Raw genomic sequence first — 25,190 nt, 5'->3', positions numbered from 1 at the left:
TTAATATTTTGGATTGCACTTTTCTAAACTTAGTCACCTTCAGATAACAACTCCACTGAATCACTGAGACTCACTCATCATCATCTGTGTTTTCCCACACAGTATCAGCCTCTGTGCCCTCAGGAGTGCTAATGTTGAATCATTTCTTAAAAGAGTGTTTCAATATTGTCTCTGGGATTTCTTCCAGGCTGCTAGAATACATTCTGTGCATTTTGATGGTCTCATCAGATGGTTTATCTGACAACAACAAAGACTGAGTATTCTCTCTTCAAATGATCTGCAAGGGGTTTGTTGACCAGAGCATCAAAGGGTTGTCGTTGTTCTGTCTAGCCCCCAGGAGGCACTGCCAGGTCTGTGCACAGGCAGGCAGAGATAATTACGTAAGACCTGTTACCTGGCTGGCAGTACTGCAAGATCATCCTGATTTCAGATTTGTTAAGTTGGGCAAGCTGTGTTTTGTCATTTTGTCAATATGGCAGACATTGATAGATATTATGGCCACTTAATATCTGGCTACCCTGCACATGATGGGTCCTGTATTTCTGGCCACAGATATACAGCTCTTCGGGCAGACAGTATGGAGAGGAAGGATGAATTTAGCACACTGCTTGACATTAATATTTGATATTTGGGGCTTATGGGAAGATCATTTTAACATTATTGAGTGACTAGGAACATAAAGAGTCACAAGAGACTCTGAAAGTGGATGACAGAAAAAAGATGTGTTGTTTCCATTGATTTGCCGGAGAGGTTTCTGTAGTCTCTCCTCATATAGCTGGAGTCGTTCTCCAAGTTACATAAACACAGATGTGAGCATCACTCCCGCCACCCTTGTCCTTCCCCTACATGCTCATCTCTTCCTCATAAACAGTTAGGTGCTTTGTTGCTTCGGTGCACCAGAATCTCACCTACTATTGCTTCTAGATCTTCCAGAAACCGATCATTATCATTATTATTGATTTCTACTCTTTTAAAGCTCTAAGTGATACTTTTATTTTGTGTCATCTCTTAATTTCCATAAAATTCTGAATGTCATATTTTTAAAAATTTCAAATAATTAACAATCTTTTTGTTTTGAAATTGTGTATAATTTTGGGAGGTCTTTTAAGGTGGTTGGAAGAGCACTGAGACATTATAAAATGAAAATTAGACTCACAGAGTAAGATTTGGTTACTGAGTTAGAGTAATGTTGGGATTACAATCCAAATCGTTCTCAGTGTTCTAAAGTGGGGAACTATTTAGAGAGCAGCTGTCCTCTTGATGTTGCTGCTGCCACTGCTCCTTCTTTGCTACTAAAATTTTTATTAGCCTGGACTCTTTTAGTTGCAAATGACGGAAATCCAATTCAAATTGGCTTAAGCAGAAAAGGGAAATTATTAGCTCATAAAACTAACAAGTCCTGGTGTGGCATTACATCAGGTATGACTGAATCCGGGGGCTTATCACTCTCAACATTTGGTTCTGCCTTACTCTGTGTTGCTCTCAGTGAAGCTGTCTTTTACTTGGTGGCCTCTGCAGCTCCACACTTACCTTCTGCTAATTTAACAATCTCAGAAGAAAGGTTCTTTTGCCCAGTATTTCCAGTCAGAGTCCTAGAATCAGATCTCTTTGGTCTTTCTTAGTTTGTGTATCTATTTCGGTTGCACTAACTGTGGCCAAGAGGGTGGATTCTATCGAGTTGGCCCCTTTTTAACCTTTCTGGGTTACCTGCCTACTCTGGAACTATGTGGACTCAGAATGAGGCTTCCCAAAGTAAAAGTCAAGTAGCTGGACAAAAGAGGAGGATGTTGGGCTAGACAAACCAAAGGATTCTCTTTTCTGGCGCTATTAAGCAGAAGCCAGAGGTCCACAGCACATATAAATTATTTGGCTTATTTGAACAAGTAGGGAATGTAAAAACTATGGTAGTGAATCTGGACCTAGGTCCAGACAGGTAGATCCTTAACCTCAGCTCTGACCCTCTCAGGCTTGTAGGGTAATAGTACTTCCCCACTTTAAGATAATGTCAATGAAGTCTGCAGGGGGACTAGATGATGACACACTATGGAGGCAGAGTGTCAAGTTTGGAAGAGTCCTTTCCTGGGAGTCAGAGTCCCAGGTGCTACTTTCAGTTCTGAGGACATAGATCCGTACTGTGAGCTCCTGGAGGGTAGGGACTGCTTGCTCTTGCTTTTTAAACATTTTGACTCTTTAAATTTTTTTCTTAGTCTCTCCTTCTAGATCTGTTAGACGTATATTGGGGCCTCTCATGTTATCCTTTATGTCTCTTTTCCTTCATAATTTTTGGTACCTGCTCTTCCTGTGCTTTATTCTGGGTGATTATCTTAGCTCTGGATTCTAGTTTACCAGTTTTCACTTCTCAAAAGTATACTTATTTAATGTAGCTTTCATACTGTATTCTGCATTTCATTTCTATATTTTCTATTTATTTTTGAAATATGTTTTTTAAAAAAATGAACAATGTTCTGTTCTTGTCTTAAGGAGTCAGTATTGTCATTTATTTCTTCAAGAGTCTATACATTCTTGTATTTAAGTCCTTCTAGTCTTTCTATTATGAAGGCTTCCAAGGTGTTAATTCTTCTTGGTTGCTTTTGCTGACTCTTGTGAGTTTCCTTGTGTAGTCTGTGGTTTCAGCCTATGAGTTCATGTTCAGGGAGAATTTCATATGGGTTCTGAGAGTGTTCTGGGTGGTTGAGATATTGCTATGGGGCAGTTTTACTGTCACTGATCTGAGCTTTCTGGATAGGGGCAGTGGAGCCCCACACCTATGTGTAGTACAGGTTTGTGTTTATGATTTCTTGGTGATTGTTTTTCCACCATTGTTTTAGTGAGGGTGACCCTCTTCTTAAAACCATGCTTGCAGCTTACAGTTTCAGTACTTTTCCCCAAGTGGAAATAAAAATCAAAGCTCCTAATTTATATATCTGATTTCATTTCCTCAGTTTTATCTTTGTATCTGGCATCTGAAGATTTCTCTCTTAACAATCTCGAGCACAGTTGTGTAATACAAACATTTTTGTTGTGTTTTTCCTGTGTATTCTTTTCCTTGCATCTGTTGTATTTCCCATCTCGATCAGAAGTTACTTACTTATTTTGCACTTCTGTAGCCCCTAGTATATTATCTTTCACATAGTGGAAATTACACAGGCACACACACACAGATGCACACACACACACACACACACACACAAATATATTTTGAAAACTTATTTGTATGCTTAGTAACTGCAAAAGATTTTTCCAGTTAGAAGAATTACAAGGCTGACAGAAGAAACTAGATTTGCCGCATAGAAAGGAAGAAACTTGAGTTTGCCATAATGTTATAATAAAATGTTTGTAATACCTGCAAGTTTTAAAAACATGTTCAAAATATATGCATACTGTGGGAGGCAGAATAATGATCCTCAAAGATGTCCATATCTTAATCCCTAAAGTGTGTGAATATGTATGGTATAAGGCAAGGAGAAGTTAAGGTTGTAGATGAAATAAAGATGCTAATCATTTGACCTTAAAATAGGGAAATTATCCTGGATTATTCAAGTGAACCCATGTAATCCCATGGATCCTTTAAATGTGGAAGAGTGAAGCAGAAGAATCAGTGTCAGGGTGATGTGCTGTGAGAAAGACTTGACTGACCATTTGGCTTTCAAGGTGGAGGAAGGGGTTTCAAACCGAGGGATGAGGGTGCCTCTAGAAGCTGGAAACAGCAAGAAAGTGGATTCTCTTCTAAAGCCTCCCTAGAGCCTTATTGGCACCTCAACTTTAGCCTCGTACGACCCATTTAGGACTTTTGACCTCCGTGTATAATGTATATATGTATAGTAAATTTGTGTTGTTTTAAGCAATCAAGTTAGTGGTAATTTGTTACAGTGTCAGTAGGAAAGTAATGACATACTGTATGACCCAGCAATTCCACTTCTAGAAGAAATGTGCCAAATGTACATTTCAGCAGGAAGATGTAGTAGAATGTTCTCGTAGCACTGTTTGTAATACCGCGTACCTGGAAATTACCCAGATGCTCACCAGAAACAAAGCAGATGATTATGTTGTGATACACTCTGCAAGACTGTATAACAGTAAGAGTGAACTATTGACATGTACATGCAACAATATGGATGATTATCACAGACATGATGTTAGCTAAGGAAACAGACCTAAGAACATGCTTACTGTGTATGTCCATTAATATAGTGTATAAAAAATACAGAGGTTACATATTGTATTCAAAGTTGTGATAACCATCAAGATTATCTTTGGTGGATGGACTGAAAGGGAACAGGATTGTAATATTCTGTTTCTTGATTTGGGTGCTAGTTACACATGTTTAGGTGTGAAAATTTACTGAGCTACATACATTTAACTTATATGTGTTTTCCTTTCCTTTTTTAAATTTTTTAAATTTTTTGAATATTTTATTTTTAAGTAATCTCTACACCCAGTGTGGGGCTCAGACTCACAACCCCGAGATCAAGAGTCGCATGCCCATTTTACATATTTTTCCGTAGGTGTGTTACACTTCCATTAAAAAAAGAACATGTCCCAGTCATTGAGTCGTTTTCCGTAAGAGCAGCAATCTAGTCAGTGTGGATGAGGCTCGGTCTCATTGCCAGTGAGCTGAGAAGGCAGATCGAGAACTTGTGATTGGATGAGTTTTCTGCTACCCTGGTCTGACTTCTTCCCTGTCAGTGTATCAGAGAACTAGTTGGACATAGAGAAAGTTTCTGTAGTACTAGTTTTTGATTTGCCTGATGAAAATTCTGATAAGTAGAATTCACATATATTTAATGCAGTCTTGAAAAGCTTGTAATAGACACATGCTCTAGTAACAAAACTGTTTGATTTTTATTTCTGCAGATAATGTATTTTCATGTCATTTAATGTGGCCTGCCATTTTAGGCAGCAGTACCAGTTATCATGTTCAAGCGCCAAAGTATTAAAGATACTCCTGGAAGGAGATTTACTTGAATGTGTTTAGTGGTGTGATATTAGAAAAATTAATTTGGGCAAGGCTTCATAGTGACATTTGTTGGAAAGTCTGTTTTAAGGAGTATAGTCTGTCCTCAGTAAAATCTGAAGCGGTCTGTTGTCCAAGCCTTCGATTCGAGCTCTCGCTCTGCTATCAGCTAGCCACATGAGCTGAGGCAGGTCATTTGTTTGCACATTTTCCCTTCATCTCACTATCAGAAATGTATGTCAGTACTGCTGCTGTGCACTAAGCACGTGCTTTGTCTCCAGGTTGTAGCTAAGGCAGCAACAATAGGTTTTTAGAAATGGAGTCATTAGTTAGGGTATAAAATTTTGCAGTTACACCAGTTCAAGCTTTGCCCTGACTGGGCGTGTCACCTGGGGCTGGTTAACGTGACAGGGCTGTTGAGAGGCTGCCACCACATGCCTGACTCATAGAAGAAGCTAACTTAATAAGTAGTAGTTGCAGGGATGATGGTATTTATGCTTTGTTACGTGTCCCAGTTGTAGTTTAAGGTTCTGAGCAAATGGTTGATACTGAGCGAGGATCTATCTTCATAACTTGATGATAATATTCCTGGGCAAATGAAACCTTTGTAGAATTAAATATGAAGACGTAACATTCCTCATCTAGGACTACCCCTGAATGTTAAATTTTCATCAGAAATATTCCAAATACTCAGTGAAGTGTTGAGAATAAGAAAATGAACAATTGTCTGCTGGCCATCTAGTTTGAATAATCTCAATATTTTGCCCTGTGTACTTCTATGTTTTAAAAGGAATGGAACCATTACAATTACAGTTGCAGCCTCCTTTCCCCAGACCTATTTTTCCACCCCTACTGAGATGTGGCTACCAGGCTGCAGTTCTGTATCATTCTCAGTCATGTTCTTATATTTTAAATAGACATCTCCGTATCTGTAAGCAGACATTACATAGGTGGGTCTGTGGTATGTGTATTATCCTGCAACTTGATCTTTTTGTTCAAATGTATTTTAGAGATTTATCTGTGATGGGATATATATTTAGCTCATTTATTTTTAAATGCTGTATAGTACTCCCGTTTAATTTACTAGTTATTCATTGATTTTCCTATTAATGGATATTTGGAGTATTATTAAATTTTGATTATTGCAGACAGTGCCACAGTAAACGTACTCTTTTCACACCTGTGCCAGAGTTTGTCTGTGTATCTGGAAACGTTTGGATCCAGTTGGTGGTTATGCCAGTTTACACTTCAGCAATATGTGAGAATTCCTGCTGCTTCACATTCTCTCTACAACTTGATAAGTCCTTGCCAGTCACATTCCTGGGTGTAAGAGGATGTTTATTTTTAATATGCATTTCTTTGTTTCTATCTGATTCTGCCATAGAACATTAAATTTCTGAGCCCCGGATGTTCTTCCAGTAAATGCCCTTTGCTTAGGAGAACCAGGTTGTTTCTCTTGACTTGTGATTTGCATCCCTGTCTTTTGTTCTTGCTGAGATTTCACTCAGTGCAACTAGAGATGCTGGGGTTCAGCTTATGCCCTGGGTCTGACAAGCAGCATGGAGGCAGCTAACGCCCCTGATTCAGTTAACACCCCTCCCTGGTTCACCTCCTTCTTTGAGAATAGCATGGTCTAATGGAGGCAGGTAGGAGCAACACATGCTCCTGGCCTATCTGGCCCTTGTTAACTGCACTCAGTACATGCCCAGAAAGGGTCTAGTGAGATTTTTTTTTTAAACATAAGAGAAAAAGGCAGCAAGTCTTGGTGAAAAAAGGGATTTAGCAACAAGGAAAATGGAGTATTTAATTAGAAGAAAGTGCTATGTCCATTTTTTTTTTACCTCTGTCAGCTTTTCTTTTCTTATCTTGGATGAATAGTGTACACCATTTAAAATGATTCAAAAAAGGGACACCTGTGTGGCTCAGTCGGTAAGCAACTGCCTTTGACTCAGGTCGTGATCCCACGGTCTTGGGATCGTGCCCCACATCAGGCTCCCTGCTCAGCTGGAAGCCTGCTTCTCCCTCTCCCTCCTACTGCCACTCCCCCTGCTTGTGCTCCCTCTTTCTGTCAAATAAATAAATAAATAAATAAATAAATAAATAAAGTCTTTAAAAATGACTAAAAAAATCCTTTGCCTTTATATATATACACAAAACAACATATTTTAAGATTTATTTATTAGAGAGAGAGTGGGGGGGTGAGGGGCAGAAGGAGAGAGAGAATCTTTTAAGCAGATTCTGCTCTGAGCGCAGAGCCCCATGTGGGGCTCAATTTCATGACCCCAAGATCAAGACCTGAGCCAAAACCAAAAGTCAGGCACTTAACCAACTACACCACCCAGGTGCCCCACAAAAACAACATATATTATATGTCAATTATGAAGCATGATAGAAAAATATATACCTATGAAGCCAATATCCAGCTTAAGAATGAAAACATTACAGTGCCGTTAATTTTCCTCTCCAACTGCTTTGCTGCATTTAATGTTTATCATTTCCTTGCTTCTTCGAAATAATTTGCCACATAAGAATGTATCTCTAAGGCACATATTGAGTGCTTTTGCTTGGTTTTGTGTTTTAAAAATGTAATATGCAGTCTTCTGGTTTTCTTTGTTTATCCAACGTTACTGTTAATTATGTTCTTGCATATGTAGTTGCAGCTGATTTGTTTTCGCTATGTAATGTTATATTGTGTGAATATAACAGAAGTTATTTTTTCAGATTCCTGTTGATATTTGGATTGTTTCCAGTCTTTGTTCCCCCATTAATATAAACTTGTCTCCTCATGGAGTACAATTGCTAGAGTTCTGGGGTCATGGGATTTGCTGGAACATCTTAAACTGCAACAGAGCTTCGGTTGTTTTTCAGTGGTTAATCCGCTGCCAGTAGAGTATGAGAGTTCCCATTGCTCCTCACCCTTGCCAACATCTGGTATTGTCAGAGTTTTACATTTTTGACACTCTAATGGTCATGAATTGGTATCTCATTGTGGTTTCATTCTTAATTTCCCTGATTACTAACAAGGCTGGAAAACTTTTCCTAAATTTCTTTAGGAAATTTAGGAAATACGTATTCATGGTTTTGCCCCTCCCCCCCGCCCCCAGCTGCCTCTGTGGATTGTTATATCTGTCAGCTGTTGCTACCAAAACTACTGCATCACAAGATCTTACTAGATCTTTGAGTGATTTGTCATTGGGCTTGCCTGGGTAATTTATGAAAGGCTTCAGGCCATTTGTGTGCTGGGCTTGGTTTCAGATTCAAGTGTGTTCTACCTGCATTCATTCTGGGGTCCACTCTGAAGGATCAAAGGCCAACTGAGGCATACTCTTTTAACTGTGGACAGTTGTAGTGTAGTAAGGTCAGCACAAATTGCACAAGCACATTTTAAGCCTCAGCTCACATTGTGTCTCCCATTTGCCAAAGCAAGTCATAGGCAAGCCCAAGTTGAGTGTATTTGGTTTAAATGGAGACATGGCAAGAGTGAGGCTCTCTCATTCTGGTATAGGTCAAGAATTTAAACTGAGAAGAGTGAAGGCATGGAAAAATATATTTCATGTAAATGTAAACCAAAAGAGATCCACTTAGCTGCTATAGCCAAGAGAAGTGGCTATACTTATATCAGACAAAATAGACTTTAAGTCAAAAACACTGTCACAAGAGACAAAGAAGAACATTACAAAATGATAAGAAGGTCAATTCATCAGGAAAATATAACAAATTGTAAACATATATGTACTTAACATCAGAGCACTTAAATATATAAAATAAATATTGACAGAACTGAAGGGAGAAATGGACAATAGTAACTGTGGGAGTAAGAGACTTCTGTACCCCACTTTTAGTAATGGATAGAAGATTCACAGAGGACCAGTAAAGACACAGAGGACTTGAACAATAGTATAGAGCAAATGGACCTAACAGAAATACAGAGCATTCCACTCAACAGCAGCAGAATACCTGTTTTTCCCAAGCATGCACAGAACGTTCTCCAGGATGGGTCATATGTTAGGTCACAAGACAAGTCTTAACAAATTTAGAATGATTGAAATCACACCAAGTATCTTTACTGATCAGAGTGGAGTGAAGGTAGAAATCAGTAGCAGAAGAAAACTGGAAAATTCACAAATATGTGAAATTAAATAAACACTCTTGAACAACCAGTGGGTCAAAGAAGAAATCAAAAAGGAAGTTAGAAAATACTGAGACAAGTGAAAACAAAAATACAGCATAACAGAACATATGGCATACAGCAAAAGCAATACTAAGATGGAAATTTATTGTGATAAGTGAGTACATTAAAAAGAAAGATCTCAGGGGTGCCTGGGTGGCTCAGTCATTAAGCGTCTGCCTTCGGCTCAGGGCGTGATCCCAGAGTTCTGGGATCGAGCCCCACATCAGGCTCATCCACTGGGAGCCTGCTTCTTCCTCTCCCACTCCCCCTGCTTGTGTTCCCTCTCTCGCTGTCTGTCTCTCTCTCTGTCCAATAAAAAAAAAAATCTTAAAACAAAAAGATCTCAAATATGCAAGCCAACTTTATACCTCAAGAAGCTGAAAAATAATAAACTAAACCCACAGTTAGCAGGACAAAGAAAATAACAAAGTTTAGGGCAGAAATAAATGAGATAGAAAATAGAAAAACAATAGGAAAAAATCAATGAAAATAAGAATTGATTTTTTGAAAACATAAAATTGAAAAATCTTTAGCTAACCTAATTAGGAAACAAAGACAAAAGACTCAAAATCAAATATGAGAGGGGACATTACAACTGATGCTACAGTAATAAAAAGGAACATAAGAGACTACCATCAACAATTCTACACCAACAAACTGGATAAACCAGAAGAAATGGAAAAATTCTTAGATACATACAACCTACCAAGACTAAATCATGAATAAATAAGAAACTCTAAACTGATCTGTAACTACTATGGAGGTTGAATCAGTAATCAAAAAACTTCCAGCAAAGAAAAGCTGAGGACCAGATGGCTTCATTGGTGAATTCTACCAAACATTTAAGTCTATGATCCACTTTGAATTAATATTTGTATATGGTGTGAGGGGGGGGCTACAACTTCATTCTTTTGCATGTGAATATCCAGTTGTCCCAGCACCATTTGTTGAAAACACCATTTTTCTCCTAGCAAATTGTCTTGGCACCTTTGTTGAAAATTAAGTAGACACAGACGTATGGGTTTTTATTTCTAGAACATCAATCTATTCAATTGGTCTATATGTCTGTCTTTATGCCAGTGCCACACTGTCTTGATTATTGTGGCTTTTTTTCCAGTTTTTATTTAAATTACAGTTAGTTAACATACAGTATAATATTAGTTTCGGGGTACAATATAGTAATTCAACACTTACATACTACACTCAGTGCTCATCTCAGCAAGTGCACTCCTTAATCCCCATCACCTATTTAACCCACCCCCCACGCTCTGGTAATCATTAATTTGTTCTCTATACTTGAGACTCTGGTTTTCGGTTTGCCACCCTCACTCCTTTTCCCCTCCTTTGTTCATTTGTTTTGTTTTTTTAATTCCACGTATGAGTGAGCTCATATAATCATCTTTCTCTGATTGACTTATTTTGCTTGGCATAATACCCTCTAGTTCCATTCATGTCATTACAAATAGAAAAAATTCATTTTTTGGATGGCTGAGTAGTATTCTACTATGTTCTATGTTCTCCTCTAGGATTTTGATGGATTCCTGTCTCCCAGTTAGGTAGTAGTATATATATATATATATATATATATATATATATATATATATATATATATACATATACATATACATATACATATACATATACATCACATCACATCTTTATCCATTCATCTGCTGATGGACATCTGGACTCTTTCCATAGTTTGGCTATTGTGGACATTGCTGCTATAAACACTGGGGTGCAGGTGCCCCTATGGATCACTACATTTGTATCTTTGGGATAAGGCCCTACTAGTGCAATTGCTGGGTGTTAGGGTAGCTCTATTTTCAACTTTTTGAGGGACCTCCATACTGTTTTCCAGAGTGGCTGCACCAGGTTGCATTCCCACCAACAGCATAAGAGGGTTCCCCTTTCCCTGCATCCTCGTCCTTTCCTGAGTCGTTAATTTTAGCCATTCTGACTGGTGTGAGGTGGTATCTCAGTGTGGTTTTGATCTGTATTTCCCTGATGCTGAGTGATGTCTGTTGGCCATTTGTATGTCTTCATCGGAGAAATGTCTGTTCATGTCTTCTGCCCATTTCTTAACTGGATTTTTTGTTTTTTGGGTGTTGAATTTGATAAGTTTTTATAGATTTTGGGTACTAGCCCTTTATCTAATATGTCACTTATGAATATCTTCTCCCATTCAATAGGTTGCCTTTTAGTTTGTTGATTGTTTCCCTTTCTGTGCAAAATCTTTTTATCCTGATGAAGTCCCAGTGGTTCATTTTTGCTGTTGTTTTCCTTGCCTCTGGAGATGTGTCTAGCAAGAAGTTGCTGCAGCCGAGGTCACAGAGGTTGCTGCCTATGTTCTCCTCTAGGATTTTGATGGATTCCTGTCTCCCAGTTAGGTCTTTCATCCATTTTGAATTTATTTTTGTACGTATTAAGTTTTGAAACCAGGAAGTGTGAGTCCTTCTTCTTTTTCATGATTGTTTTGGCTCTTCTCTGTTTTTTTGTTTTTGTTTTTGTTTTTGTTTTTGCATTTCCATATGAATTTTAGGATCAATTTATCAATTTCTGCAAAAAAAACCACTTGGGATTTTGAAAGAGTTTGTACTGAATTTGTGTATCAATTTGGAGAATATTGCTATCTTAAAATTAGTAAATCTTCCAATCCATGAATAAGGAATATCTTTCCATTTATTGATTTCTTCATTTATTTCTTTTTATAGTGTTTTATAGTTTTCAGTTTTTAAGTCTTGCACTTCTTTATTAAACTTCAGTTTATTTTGTTTTTTTGATCCTATTATGAATGCAATATTTTAATTTATTCTTGGTTTGTTAATTGCATTTGTATAAGGATGCAACTGATTTGTATATATATATATTTTTTTTTTTTTAAGATTTTTTAAAATTTATTTATTTGACACAGAGACAGCCAATGAGAGACACAGCCAGTGAGAGAGAGACAAGCAGGGGGAGTGGGAGAGGAAGAAGCAGGCTTCCAGCAGAGGAGCCTGACGCAGGGCTCAATCCCAGAACGCTGGGATCACACCCTAAGTCGAAGGCAGACGCTTAATGACTGAGCCACCCAGGCGCCCCTGATTTGTATATATTGATCTTGTTTAACTTATGTATTAGTTCTAGTAGCTTTTTAGTTGATTGCTTAGGATTTTTTTTACACAGTAGTTCATGTCATTGCAAACAGAGACCTTTTTAATTCTTCCTTTCCCATCTGGGTTCCTTTTATTTCTTTTTGTTGTCTAGTTGCCCTGACTGGAACCTCTAGCATATTGTTAAATAGAAATGCTGAAGAGCAGACATCCTGTCTTGTTCGTGGTCTTGGGAGGAAAGCTTTCGGTCTTTTACCACTGAGTATGATGTCAGGTGTAGGGTTTTGAAAAACACTATCAGCTTTAGGAAATTCCTTCTATTCCTATTTTGATGAATATATATATATATGTATATATATATATATTTTTTTTTTAATCATTGAAGGGTCTAAGTTTTTTCAAAAGCTTTTTCTGTGTTTATTGATATGAGTGTGTGGTTTTTGTTCTTAATTCTCTTAATGTGTTATTATACATTAATTGATTTTCTAATGTTAAACTAACTTTTCATTCCTGGTGCTATGCAGTTTTTTATATGTTGCTGGATTCAGTTTGCTAGTATTTTGTTGAGGATTTTTTAATCAGTATCTATAAGGAATATTGGTATATAGTTTCATTTTCTTGTGTTACCTTTGTCTGTTTTTGGAATTGGGGCAGTACTGGGTCTGTCTCATAATTTGAGTTGGAAGTATTGTTTCATCTTCTCTTTTTTGGAAACAGTTTGTAAGGGATAGGTATTAGTTCTTTGGATATTCAGTGTAAATCCTGTGGGCCTAGGCTTTTGTTTTTGGGAAGTCTTAAAATTGCTACCTTTATCCCTTTACTTGTTACAGATATATTCAGATTTTCTATTTCTTCTTGAGTCATTTTCAGTAATTTGTGTCTTTTTAGAAACTTCATATAAGTTACCTAATTTGTCTACATTCGGTTTTCATAGTACATTTGACCCTTGAACAACATAGCTTTGAACTATGTGGGTCTACTTATACATAGATTTTTCTTGATAAATAGAGTACAGTACTGTAAATATATTTTTTCTTATGATTTTCTTAATAGCATTTTCTTTTCTCTAGTTTATTATAAGAATATAGTATATAATACATATAATGTACAAAACACGTGTTAATCAATGTTTATGTTATTAGTAAGGCTTTGGTCCACAGTAGACTAATAATAATTATGTTTTTGTGGAGTTCAAAGTTATAAGTGGATTTTTGATTGCATGGGGGATCAGTGACCCAAACCTTGTGTTGCTCAAGGGTCAACTGTATTCTCTTATAATCCTTTTGATTTTTGTAAGATCAGTATTGATGAAACCTCTCTCATTCTGGTTTTAGTAATTTGAATATTTTCTTTTTTCTTTGTCTAGCTAAAAAAGTACATCAGGCTTGGTTATCTTGTTGACTATACTTAAAATTGCCAAGGTTTTAAACTTTTTTCATATCTAACTTTACATACTTGTATTACTGTTCATAATTTCTTGTTCATTTTTTAGGACTGTCTTGTCTTCATTTATCTTTTTGAGCATCCTAAACTTAATTATTTAAAAAATATTGTATGGTGACTAACATATCATAATAAAAAAATAGTTTGAAATTAAAAAAATAAAAAATACTTATCAATATTTTCTTTTAAAAATTATTTATTTATTTGAGAGAGAGAGATCAGGAGCGGGGGGAGGGGCAGAGGGAGAGGAAGAAACAGACTCCCCGCTGAGCAGAGAGCCTGACCCTGGGATCATGACCTGAGTTGAAGGCAGATGCTTCACCAACTGAGCCACCCAGGCGCCCCTAATATTTTCTATAATTTAAATTTTATCAGGATGAATTCTTCCCCCCAGTGGCTGATTTTATTGTCTTTCTTAGCATTTGATTTTTTAATTTTTTTTGAATTTTGATTTGTAGATGCACTTGGTGTCGGACGATTTTGTTTCCTTATTCTATACATGCCTACTTTCTCCTGGCTTTTTAGTGTTTGTGGTTCCCTATGCCTGGCTCCTTGGACAACAGACCCAAGGCTTGCCACTTTGTTTCTGATCTACTGCATGTTTATAGAGATGGGTATTTGCTATATATTTCAATGGTTTGTTCTTTGTTTAGAGCAAAGGAGTGTTTCCTCATCTGTGAAAAAGGAGTGATAATGGTACATATGTCCTTGGATTGTCATAAGTATTAATTGAAAGTCTATATGTAGAGCGGTTATAGCTATGCCAGGCATATATGAGTATTCAGGTAATGTTAGCTATTAATGCAATTAAGAGAGAGCAGGAATTCGTGCAGAAATTGTCAAAATGCACTCAGTTGTAATTGTTTATTAATTTATTCAGACACCAACTACTGTGTATTATTATTGACATTGAATATCAATGGATAGATTTTAGCCTGGTAGCATCTTTGAAATAGTGGAAAATCAGTGCAATAATCAGGTATTTGTATTCGATATTGTGGTGCTAAATTCACTTTAAATTCTGTGCAGCATTCTAGAAGCAGCTGAAATGTTCCTCCGGAGTGCATTTTCTAATCAGTGTTAAACATACTGTCCCTCCTGTGAACGAATTGCCCGCTTGTATTTCTTTAATGACATGCATTATATTTCTTGTTAATTTATGTATGTTTCTTGTCCATACAATGACCGTAGGATTTACTGACTAAACTGGAGCATTTGGGGAGTGGAAGGTGGTGCTCTTCATAATTATGCCAGGATGAGTGGCATGAGACAGAACTATCCTGGGTTATCCAGGGCAATAATGCCGCTCTCATTGTCTTCCTTTCTGGAATGTCTTAAGAATCATCCTTATATTCTGCGAAGTACCCATGACAGTCTTGATGGTAACAGGTGGTCAGTAAGTATTTTGTGCAAGAATTACCAAATAACAAGTGAACATAGGCAGGCAGTGCATTATTTTTGTTATTTACAGACTTTTTAAATTTGAAGTATTGAAGTTATTTGTATGTTTTCTAAATAATAATCTAATTTGTCCGTTTAATTAGAAGGTCAGTAACACAAGTGTTTGGCAGTATGCAGTGTGAAAATTCCGCTAACTCTGAAGGGAAATCAAACTGATTCAGAGGATTCATTTGAAAAATTAGTGCGCCATTACTAGATTTTCTACAGAAATACAAATCATTTACATATATTATCTGTCTTGCTTTAATATAAAATACTATTAGGAGAGTCTTTAATTAAAATCACTTGACATCACATCTATTACAGTTAGTGCTTAGATATAGTTGCAAAGCCAATGTGCCCTGGGGAGTAGTGCCACCTACTCACTGCTCTTCATTTCCTCTTGATAGGATTTCACTGATGCATTTTATAGTCCAGGGTTAGTCTTCCTTGGCTCTAAATTTTTTTTTTTTTATTTCTTCCGAACTCAGAAAGGAGGAATGTGACTGATGTGACATTTGGGGCATCTTGGGACTGGGCATTGTATTAAGACAATCAGAATAATCCATATATTTTGATACCGTGCCAAGGATATCAGGTTCAATTTATATCCAAAGAAGTATTCTATTTTGTTGGTCAGAATACGTCTTGCGAATTGACATTCGAAGGGATCACATATAAAACCTCTCTGTCTGTCTTTCTGTGTGTCATCCTGTATTCTCTCTGTCATATCATCCATCTCCTTTGTTTTGCCTTTGATGGAATATTATATTTGATTCCTTTTTTGTATGGTAACAAAATTTTATATGGGCTGTTAGGTATCTTTTATATTTTTGTTTTGTTATCTAAAGGGAATCCAGTTGTTTACTAAATTACATTTTGAAACTTCTCAGTAGAAAAATTTTAATCTTTTTCCCCCAATGCATAATAATATGAATTCAGGCTTTCTTGTTTTTTTTAAACAAAACAGAGTTATTGAGATAATTACTAGGGATTAGCAAGACAGATCACTTTGGTGGCAGGAGAAAAGTCTTAGTAGCCAGATGATTTCAGTTTGACAAGCCATGGGGTGTTATTAGTCGTGAAATGCAAGCTAGCCTTGGCAGTGCTTATGTCTTGTGCAATAATGCTTTGCTAAAGGCTTCAAGTCTAAGCTGTTCATTTGCATAGATGTTCAGAGTATTCCTGGGAGCTAGGCATGATAGATTGTATTTATATCCTACAAAATGAATGTAATGTTATTGAATTTAATAGGTAAGTGCCTATCTTGAGGACATAAATATCAAATGACTGGAAGGAAATGGATATGAGGAAATGTGTTTTGTTTAATTGTTAGTTTGTTTGTTTGTTTTAATACATGAAAGAAAAAGAGAAGGGAGTTGTCCGGTTAGAGAACTGCACTCATGCTAGTCACACAGCACTGTAAAAGAAGTATTGTGTGGCTCGAGAACTGCAACACTAACGTAAGGTGTTTGAGGCTTCTCTGTAGTTCAGAGATGCACTTATGCTGTTCAGGGCCACAAACACATACTGAGCCAGAGGCTCTCTAGACAATAGGAAAATAAGGATCAATAATTCACAATCAGTGCTAAACTGATCTGTAAACTGCTAAACTTTTTTTTTTAATTACATGTCAGTTGTGGTTAAAATTATTCAAAGCGAATTATTGTTCTAGTGGTACTCATATCACGCTAAGGGGAATGTTCTCTAAAATGGTTAACCTGCTTATCAAAAACTCATTCCAGATAAGTTTTCAAAGAATGTCTACTAGTGTTTATTTATTTTTTTTTTAATTTTTATTTTTTTTGAAGTATATTTGACATACAATATTATATTAGTTTTAGGAATATAACGTAGAGATTTGACAATTATATACATAATGAAACGGTCACCACAATAAATGTAGTTACCATCTGTCGCTGTACAACATTATTATATTACTGACTGTATTTCCTATGCTGCACTTTCATCCCTGTGACATATTTGTTTCATATCTGGAAGTTTGTACCACTTAATCGCCTTCACTTGTTTCGCTCATCCTTCTATCTCTCTTCCCTCTGGCAACCACCAGTTTTTTCTCTGTATCTGTGAATTTATTTGTTTGTTTGTTCATTTGTTTTGTTTTTTAGATTCTACATATAAGTGAATCATATACTATTTGTCTTCTTCTGACTTATTTCACTTAGCATAATACCCTCTAGGTCCATCCATGTTGTCATGAATGCCAAGAATCCATTTCTTTAGAAGGTCAAGTAATGTTCCATTGTGTATATTTACATATATATACATACATATATATGTATATATATATATATATCACATCTTCTTTACCCATTTATCTGTTGATGGACACTTAGGTTGCTTCCATATCTTGGCTTTTGTGAATAATGCTGCAGTGAACACAGGGGTGCATGTATCCTTTTGAATTAGTGTGGTGTGTGTGTGTGTGGTTTTTTTTTTGGGGGGGGTAAATACCCAGAAGTGGAATTACTGGGTTGTATGGTATCTCTATTTTTAATTTTTTTGAGGAACCTCCATACTGTTTCCCACAGTGGCTGCACCAGTTTGCATTCCCACCAACAGGGCAAGAGGGTTCTCTTTTCTCTATATCCTCCCCAACACTTGTTATTTATTGTTTTTTTTTTTTTTAAAGTAGGCTCCACACCCTGTATGGAGTCCATCATGGGGCTTGAATTCATGACCCCAAGATCAAGACCTGAGGTGAGATGGAGAGTTGATGCTTAACTGGCTGAGTCACCCAGGTTCCCCTTTATTGATTTTTTGGTACTAGCTGTTTTGACAGGTGTAGGTGATATCTCATTGTGACTTTGATTTGCATTTCTCTGATGACTAGTGATGTTGAGAATCTTTTCATGTCTCTGTTAGCCATCTGTACATCTCCTTTGGGAAACTGTCTATTCAACACTTCTCCCCATTTTTAATTGGATTCTTTGCTTTTGCGGTATTGAGTTGCATGAATTCTTTGTGTGTGTTTTTTAAAAGATTTATTTATTACAGAGAGCAGGGGGGGGCAGAGGGAGAAAGAGAGAGAGAGAATCTCCAGCAGACTCCCCTCTGAGTGTGGAGCCTGATGTGGGGCTTGATTCCATGACCTCCAGATCACGACCAGAGCCAAAACCAAGAGTCCAATGCTTAAGTGACTGAGCTACTCAGGTGCCCTGAATTCTTTGTATATTTTCGATATTAACCCATTATCAGATATATGATTTGAAAATATCTTCTCCCATTCAGTAGGCCACCTTTTTGTTTTGTTGATGGTTTCCTTTGCTGTGCAAAATCTTTTTAGTTTGATGTAGTCCTATTTGTTTATTTTTGATTTTGTTTCCATTGCATGAGGAGACAGATTCACAAAAATAATACCAAGGCTGATGTCTAAGAGATTATTGCCTACATTTCCTTTTAGGAATTTTATAGTTTCAGGTCTTACATTTAGGTCTTTAAACTATTTTGAGTTGATTTTTTGTGTATAGTGCATGAAAATGGTCCATTTTCATTCTTTATTCTTTTGCAGGTAGCTGTTGCACTTTTCCCAATACAATTTATTGAAGAGACTGTCTTTTTACCATTGTATTATATTCTTGCTTCCTTTGTCATACATGAACTGACCTTGTATGTTTGGACTCATTTCTGGGCTCTCTATTCTCTTCTGTTGATCTGTGCATCTGTTTTTGTTCAGTAATGTGCCGTTTTGATTACTACAGCTTTGTAAAATAATTTCAAATCTGGGATTGTGATACCTCCAGCTTTGTTCTTCTTTTTCAAGATTGCTTTAGTTATTCAGGTTCTTTTGTGGTTTTAAATAAATTTTAGGATTATTTGTCCTAATTGTGTGAAAAATACCATCGGCATTTGATAGGGATTGCATTGAATCTGTAAATTACTTTGGGTAGAAAGGACATTTTAACAATATTAGTTTTTCTAATCCATGAACATAGAATGTCTCTATATTTATTTGTTTCATCTTCAGTTTTTTTCATCAGTATCTTATATTTTTTAGAGCACAGGTGTTCCAATTCCTTGGTTAGATATTTTCCAAGGTATTTTATTATTTTTGATGCAGTTGTAAATGGGATTGTTTTTCTAATTTCTTTTTGCTACTTTTTTCATAGTGTATAGAAATTTTGTATCCTGTGACTTTACTGAATTCATTTATTAATTCTAACAGTTTTCTGGTGGAGTCTTTAGGGTTTTCTATATAGTTGTCCCTTGAACAATGTGGGGATTAGTGGCACCAATCCCAGTGTAGTTGGAAATTTGCATATAACTTTCAACCACCCCAAAACCTTAATTACTAAGAGCCTACTGTTGAACAAAAGACTTACTAATAACATAAACAGGCAATTAATTCATGTTGTGTATATTATATGTATTATATGCTGTATTTTTACAATAAAGTAAGCGAGAGAAAAGAAAATGTTATTAAGAAAATTCCATAAGGAGGAGAAAATACCTTTATAGTACTGTACTGTATTTATGTAAGTGAACCTTGTATAGTTCAAACCTGTGTTGTTCGAGGGCCAACTGTATATATAGTATCATGTCATCTGCAGTTAGTGAAAGTTTTACTTCTTCCTCATCAACTTGGATGCCTTTTATTTCTTTTTCTTGTCTGATTGTTGTGGCTAGGACTTAACAATACTATGTTGAATAAGAGTGGTGAGAGTGGACATCCTTGTCTTGTTCCTGATCTTAGAGAAAAAGCTTTCAGCTTTTCACTATTGAGTATGATGTAAGCTGTGGTTTTGTCATATATGGCCTTTATTATGTTGACGAATATTCTCTGTAAACCCAGTTTGTTGAGAGTCTTTATCATGAATGGATGTTGAATTTTGTCAAATGCTTTTCCTGCATCTTTTGAGACGATCACATGATTTTTATTCTTTGTTTTATTAATGTGGTGTGTCATGGTGATTGACTTGCAGTTATTGAACCATTCTTGCATCCCTGGAATAAATCCCACTTAATCATAGTAAATGATCTTTTTGATGTATTGTTGGATTCAGTTTGCTAATATTTTTTTGAAGATTTTTGCATCTGTGTTTATCAGGGACAATGGCCTGTAATTTTCTTTTTTGTGGTACCTTTGTCTGGTTTTGGTATCAGGGTAATACCGACCTCATAGCATGAATTTGGAAGAATTACTTCCTTTTTTATTTTTATTTTTTGGATAGTTTGAGAGGGATAGGCATTAACTCTTCTTTACATGCTTAGTAGAATTTACCTGTAAATCATCTCGTCCTAGACTTTGGTTTGTTGGGAGGTTTTTGGTTACTGATTTAATTTTGTTACTAGTCCACTGCTGTTTATTAACATACTGAAGAATGGTCATGGATGTGTAAAATTTTTTATTTTCTCTGTTCCAGATTGCAGTGCTATGCCTTGTATGACAAAAGTCCTCTCACCAAGAATACCTTTGCCTTGACACTTGTGGACAGTCAGACCACGTGAGTACAAAATCTGAATAGGTAGAATTGGTTATGAATGAATCTGAATTGGTTAAATCAGCTAATCAAAAAAGAAAAAAAAACAACGCCCCCCAAAGCCCCCACAAAACAACCAAAAATGTTGTGATAGATAGACCAAAGAAATAGTATCTATTTTATTTGTGACATAAATTCTAGATGAGGTAGAAAACTCATCTCTTTTCCCCATTAACTTATTATTTTAGTGGGGTCTATAAAAGCAACAGTGAAATTTTTATGTCAGCTCATTTTTCAGGGTATTTATGGCAACCAGTTAGAAGAAATTTAATGAAAGCATTTTTGGGGTTTGTTTTTGTTATTCTAAAAGGGCAAAACTCCTGAACTTTTTTATGTGGAACTATTTTGCAGAAAAACACTGCTAAGGAGTGCTAAAGTGGCAATGAAACAGCCCAACAGAAAGAGGAAGCTTAGTATGGATTCCAAAGAGCATTTGAATCAGGACGGATGCTTGGTAAGATGTCAGTTCCGGGACCCTTCCTTTTAGTTTGTGCTCACTGTGGAAATTCACAATGTAATTGTATAGTTCATGTAACCACAGCAAAGGTGTTCATTTCAATGACTAGGAGCTGATTGCTTCTGGTTGACTTTTATACACATTTATATAAATGTCATTAAAACCTGGTGACATTTTAAAGGGTAATATTCATTTTAAAGTGAAAGGAGAGCTTTTTTTAAATTTTAAAAACATTTTAATGCATATCCTTTGAACACATTTACATGTACATATATTTTAAACATAGCATATTGCATGCATGTAAATAAAATATTGTACTATGTATATCTCACATGGCATGGTAATTAATACAGTTCTAGCTTATGATATTCTGTGACCAGACAGTGTTGTCCAAGATTTTATGGTGGTATTTACAAACACAGTGCATTGCTATGATAAGATAATTACTTCTGTGAAAAATACTTAACAGGATTTATCTTTCATGATAAATGCTTTGATACTTAAGATTTTATCAAATAAAATCTCTTAAATAATCTCCCTTTCTCTTAATTTCCCACCATATATGTCCTATTATAAAGAGGTATTTCTCCTACTGAAGGGAATTATTTGATGAGTAATCTAAAAAAAAATCTAAAAGATAAAAAGAAAAAATAATTTACCTCCCCCTCCAAAATCAGTTATCTAACAGTCATTTAAGGAGGCACTTTAATTTGATGTGGAGACATAGATTAAAATGTTAAGAGTAGTTATTACTAGATGATTGGATATGGGTGCTTTTTATATTGTCTTTTCTATTCAGATACTTTACCACTAATACGTGTTACTTTTTGAACTAGACATAAAGCTATACATATGTGTGTATAGGAAAATGCCAGGAAGAAAATCCATGAAATAATAGTCCTGGTACATCTTAGTGGGAGTTTTAGAGACCTTCCTCTGCTCCCTCCCTTCCTCCCCACCTCCCTCCCTCCCTCCCTTCCTCCATTCCTTCCTTTTTAATGATTTATTTATTTGAGAGAGAGCACTCACACATGTGAGTAAGGGTAGGGGGAGAGGGAGAGGGGAGATAATCCTCAAGCAGACTCCCTGCTTATTGTGGAGCCCGATGTAGGGCTCGATCCCATGACCCTGAGATCACAACCTGAGCTGAAATCAAGAGTCAGCCACTTACCTGACTGAGCCACCCAGGTGCCCCAAAGAGACTTTTCTTTTTAACAATGGAGGTAATTGATCATTATCAAGTGAGGGACAGAGATTTCGGACTGGAAGGGGTTGAGTTTGTTCGGGTTCTCTAGAGAAACAGAACCAATGGGAGTAGTTGACAGTCCTGTCACAATCCCTGTTCGCAGTCTTTGTCCCTACTTGATAATGATGAATTATATGTATATGTGTATATATGTATATGTGTAGAGAAAGATTTATTTTAAGGAGTTGATTCATACAATTGTGGGGGCTGACAAATCTGAACTCTACAGGCCAGGTTGGCAGACTGGAGACCCAGAAAAGGGTTGATGTTGCAGCTTTGAGTCCAGAGGCATTCTGGAGGCAAAATTCCCTCTTCCTTAGAGAGGTCAGTCTTTTTTCTCTTTAGGCCTTCAGCTGATTGGATGAGGCCCATCCACATTATGGAGGGTAATGTACTTTACTCAGAGTCTACTATTTGAATGCTAATCACATCGAAAAAATACCTCACAATGACATCTTGACAGCTAGAGGATGTAATATGCATCTTGCTTCTAGTTACGTATGCTCTTTCCCTCTGGCAACTTTTTGTATTCCTACAAATTTCAAGGTAGTAGAAGTGACCAGGAGACCTCCATAGTGACTATTTTGGTGCTAGTGGGCCATTAAAGCATTCTCATTAGTGACCTCTCATGGGCTCTCACCATGTATTGGTCTGGGTTTTGGGGTCTTCATGTGGGTTGTGGTTATGCATTTACATATTGCAGTTGGGGAAGTGACACAGTGTCATACACTCTTTGGTTTGATGTCAGGTTAGGTATGGTGTGATGAACTCCAGGAATTAAGTAAGACATGCCAAGTGATGGTCTTGTCCACAGTTGGTTTTCAGATGTCAACTGTAGGTCTGTGTCCTGTCACAGAACTGCTTCCTTTGGATCAGCCTCACCGGGAGGTGAGGTGGTTAATGTGGGATCGAGGTCCAGTTCCCTCTGAGGTCCAGATTGGCTTCATCTCATTTCTATGAGAGTTGATTGCTCTCAGTGTACCCCAGAGAACTTGCTTCTAACGGGTTCCTTGGACCAGACTTAGGAAGACCTGCACCTGTCTCAACTTCTGCAAGGATGCCATTTTTCTCAGCATTTTTGGTTTGTGGTGTCATGCCCTCTGAGGAGACAAGGTATTTGGTGCGTTCACAGTTGTTCTTGGATAGCGGTTCGTCGGCTGTTGTCTCTAGAACAGCAGCATCGGCATCACCTGGGGGTTTGTTTGAAATGCAATTTCTTGGGCTTTACTCCAGACCTACTGGATCAGATGTGCTGGGGGTGGGGCTCAGCAGTTTGTATTTTATAAGGCCTCAGGGTAATTATGGTACGCTCTCATGTTTGAGAACCACTGTCCAAGGAAAATATCTAGGCCTGTCTTCCCTTCTATAGTCCTAGAGTTAATCAGTATTGGCTGCTGCATATTTCTTACATTTTTGAGTTTAATATTGTAGACCACCTCTCCTGTCCAAACATATTTGCTGCCTTTTCTCAGTATCGTTTCCTGTCAAGCTGCTGAAATTATTACCGTCCCTTCTCAGCACTTCCGTTATCAGCATGAATTTTCAGCCTTCTCTCTCTTCTGTATTGGCACAAATCCCAGTTTTCTCTTGAAGCCTAACTTGGTTTCTAACTTGATGCCAGTAACTTTACTGTTATTTGCTTTCCATGTTGGGATTTTCCCATTTTTGAACCCCAGAAGTGCTCAACACTTATATAGGTGCTGTTTGAGTGTGGCGCCTAGCAGGGTGGATTTCCAAAATTATCTGTTGAATGATGTTTCTGGTGTCTAATGGCATCTCCAGGCAATCTCTTACTTCTTTGATCATAGTAAGATAATGATATTTCAAAGGGCCACATTACTGATTTGAGTTTTGAGATGTTTGGAACATATAGTTATTTTATTTTATTTTTATTTTTTTAAAGATTTTATTTATTTATTTGACAGAGATAGAGACAGCCAGCGAGAGAGGGAACACAAGCAGGGTGAGTGGGAGAGGAAGAAGCAGGCTCATAGCAGAGGAGCCTGATGTGGGGCTCGATCCCATAACACCGGGATCACGCCCTGAGCCAAGGCAGACGCCCAACCGCTGTGCCACCCAGGCGCCCCAGGAACATATAGTTATTTTAAAGAATGTTCACATAGGATAATAGAAAAGATGTGCATTTAGAATGAATTCCACATTATACTGTCAGCTAGGGGCTTATTGCCAGTTACAGTGCCCACTTTTATTAGTTAAATTTAATAGTTTAATATAGTAAGCTGCTTTACATCTGTGGCTGTATTCACTGTGAAGAGAAAGGGGTTCAGTCATGCTTGAGTTTGATTACTAAAATCATGTTTGAAATTTGCTTGAAATATCACTAACATTCTTTACTTTCTGTGTTACCCATATGATTTTACAAGTGACAGTTCCAGTCAACTAAGCCAAACAGCATTGCTAGATTAAGCACATTAAACATAAAACTAATGAACAGTTGGGTACATTCTAAACATCTGCTTCTGAGGTAGTAATTTCATATCTTCAATATCTAGTAATTTCCAGATGCTGATAATAATATCTGTCAATGAATGTCTTCTTTCTTCTAAAATGTTCTATGTATTTCTTCATAGAATTTCAAAAGAATTTCAAAAGCATTTCTTTATATTTTCCAATATACAGGTGCATAGTTTTAAAAAATAGTACAAATGTACAAAAATAAGAAGTAAATTTCTTTTTTTTTATTATGATATGGTAGTCACCATACAGTACATCATTAGATTTTGATGTCGTGTTCCATGATTCATTGTTTGTGTATAACACCCAGTGCTCCATGCAATAAGTGCTCTCCTTAATACCCTTCACCGGGCTGGCCCATCCCCCCACCCCCCTCCCCTCTGAAACCCTCAGTTTCCCGGAGTCCAT

At 36.8% G+C, this 25,190-nt stretch overlaps 1 protein-coding gene across 5 annotated transcripts in view; it reads left to right on the top strand.

Annotated features, from left to right (window-relative positions):
• Positions 1-25,190, top strand: part of L3MBTL4 (L3MBTL histone methyl-lysine binding protein 4) — a 416,634-nt gene that overhangs the window by 57,960 nt on the left and 333,484 nt on the right. For 4 of the 5 annotated variants that reach the window (XM_026496009.4, XM_026496008.3, XM_026496010.4 and 1 more), the window contains exons 2-3: positions 20,488-20,568; positions 20,956-21,058. In XM_026496009.4, coding sequence (XP_026351794.2) covers positions 20,987-21,058 — 72 coding nt within the window. In that variant the 5' untranslated portion in view covers positions 20,488-20,568; positions 20,956-20,986. Of the gene's footprint in view, positions 1-20,487; positions 20,569-20,955; positions 21,059-25,190 lie in introns of those variants that run through there. The other variant, XM_057313231.1, reaches the window with a different exon arrangement.

This window comes from Ursus arctos, unplaced genomic scaffold (assembly GCF_023065955.2).
Source record: "Ursus arctos isolate Adak ecotype North America unplaced genomic scaffold, UrsArc2.0 scaffold_17, whole genome shotgun sequence".
NCBI lineage: Eukaryota > Metazoa > Chordata > Mammalia > Carnivora > Ursidae > Ursus > Ursus arctos.
Note: the sequence above shows the minus strand (reverse complement) of the source record. Positions and strands in the feature narration are given on the sequence as shown.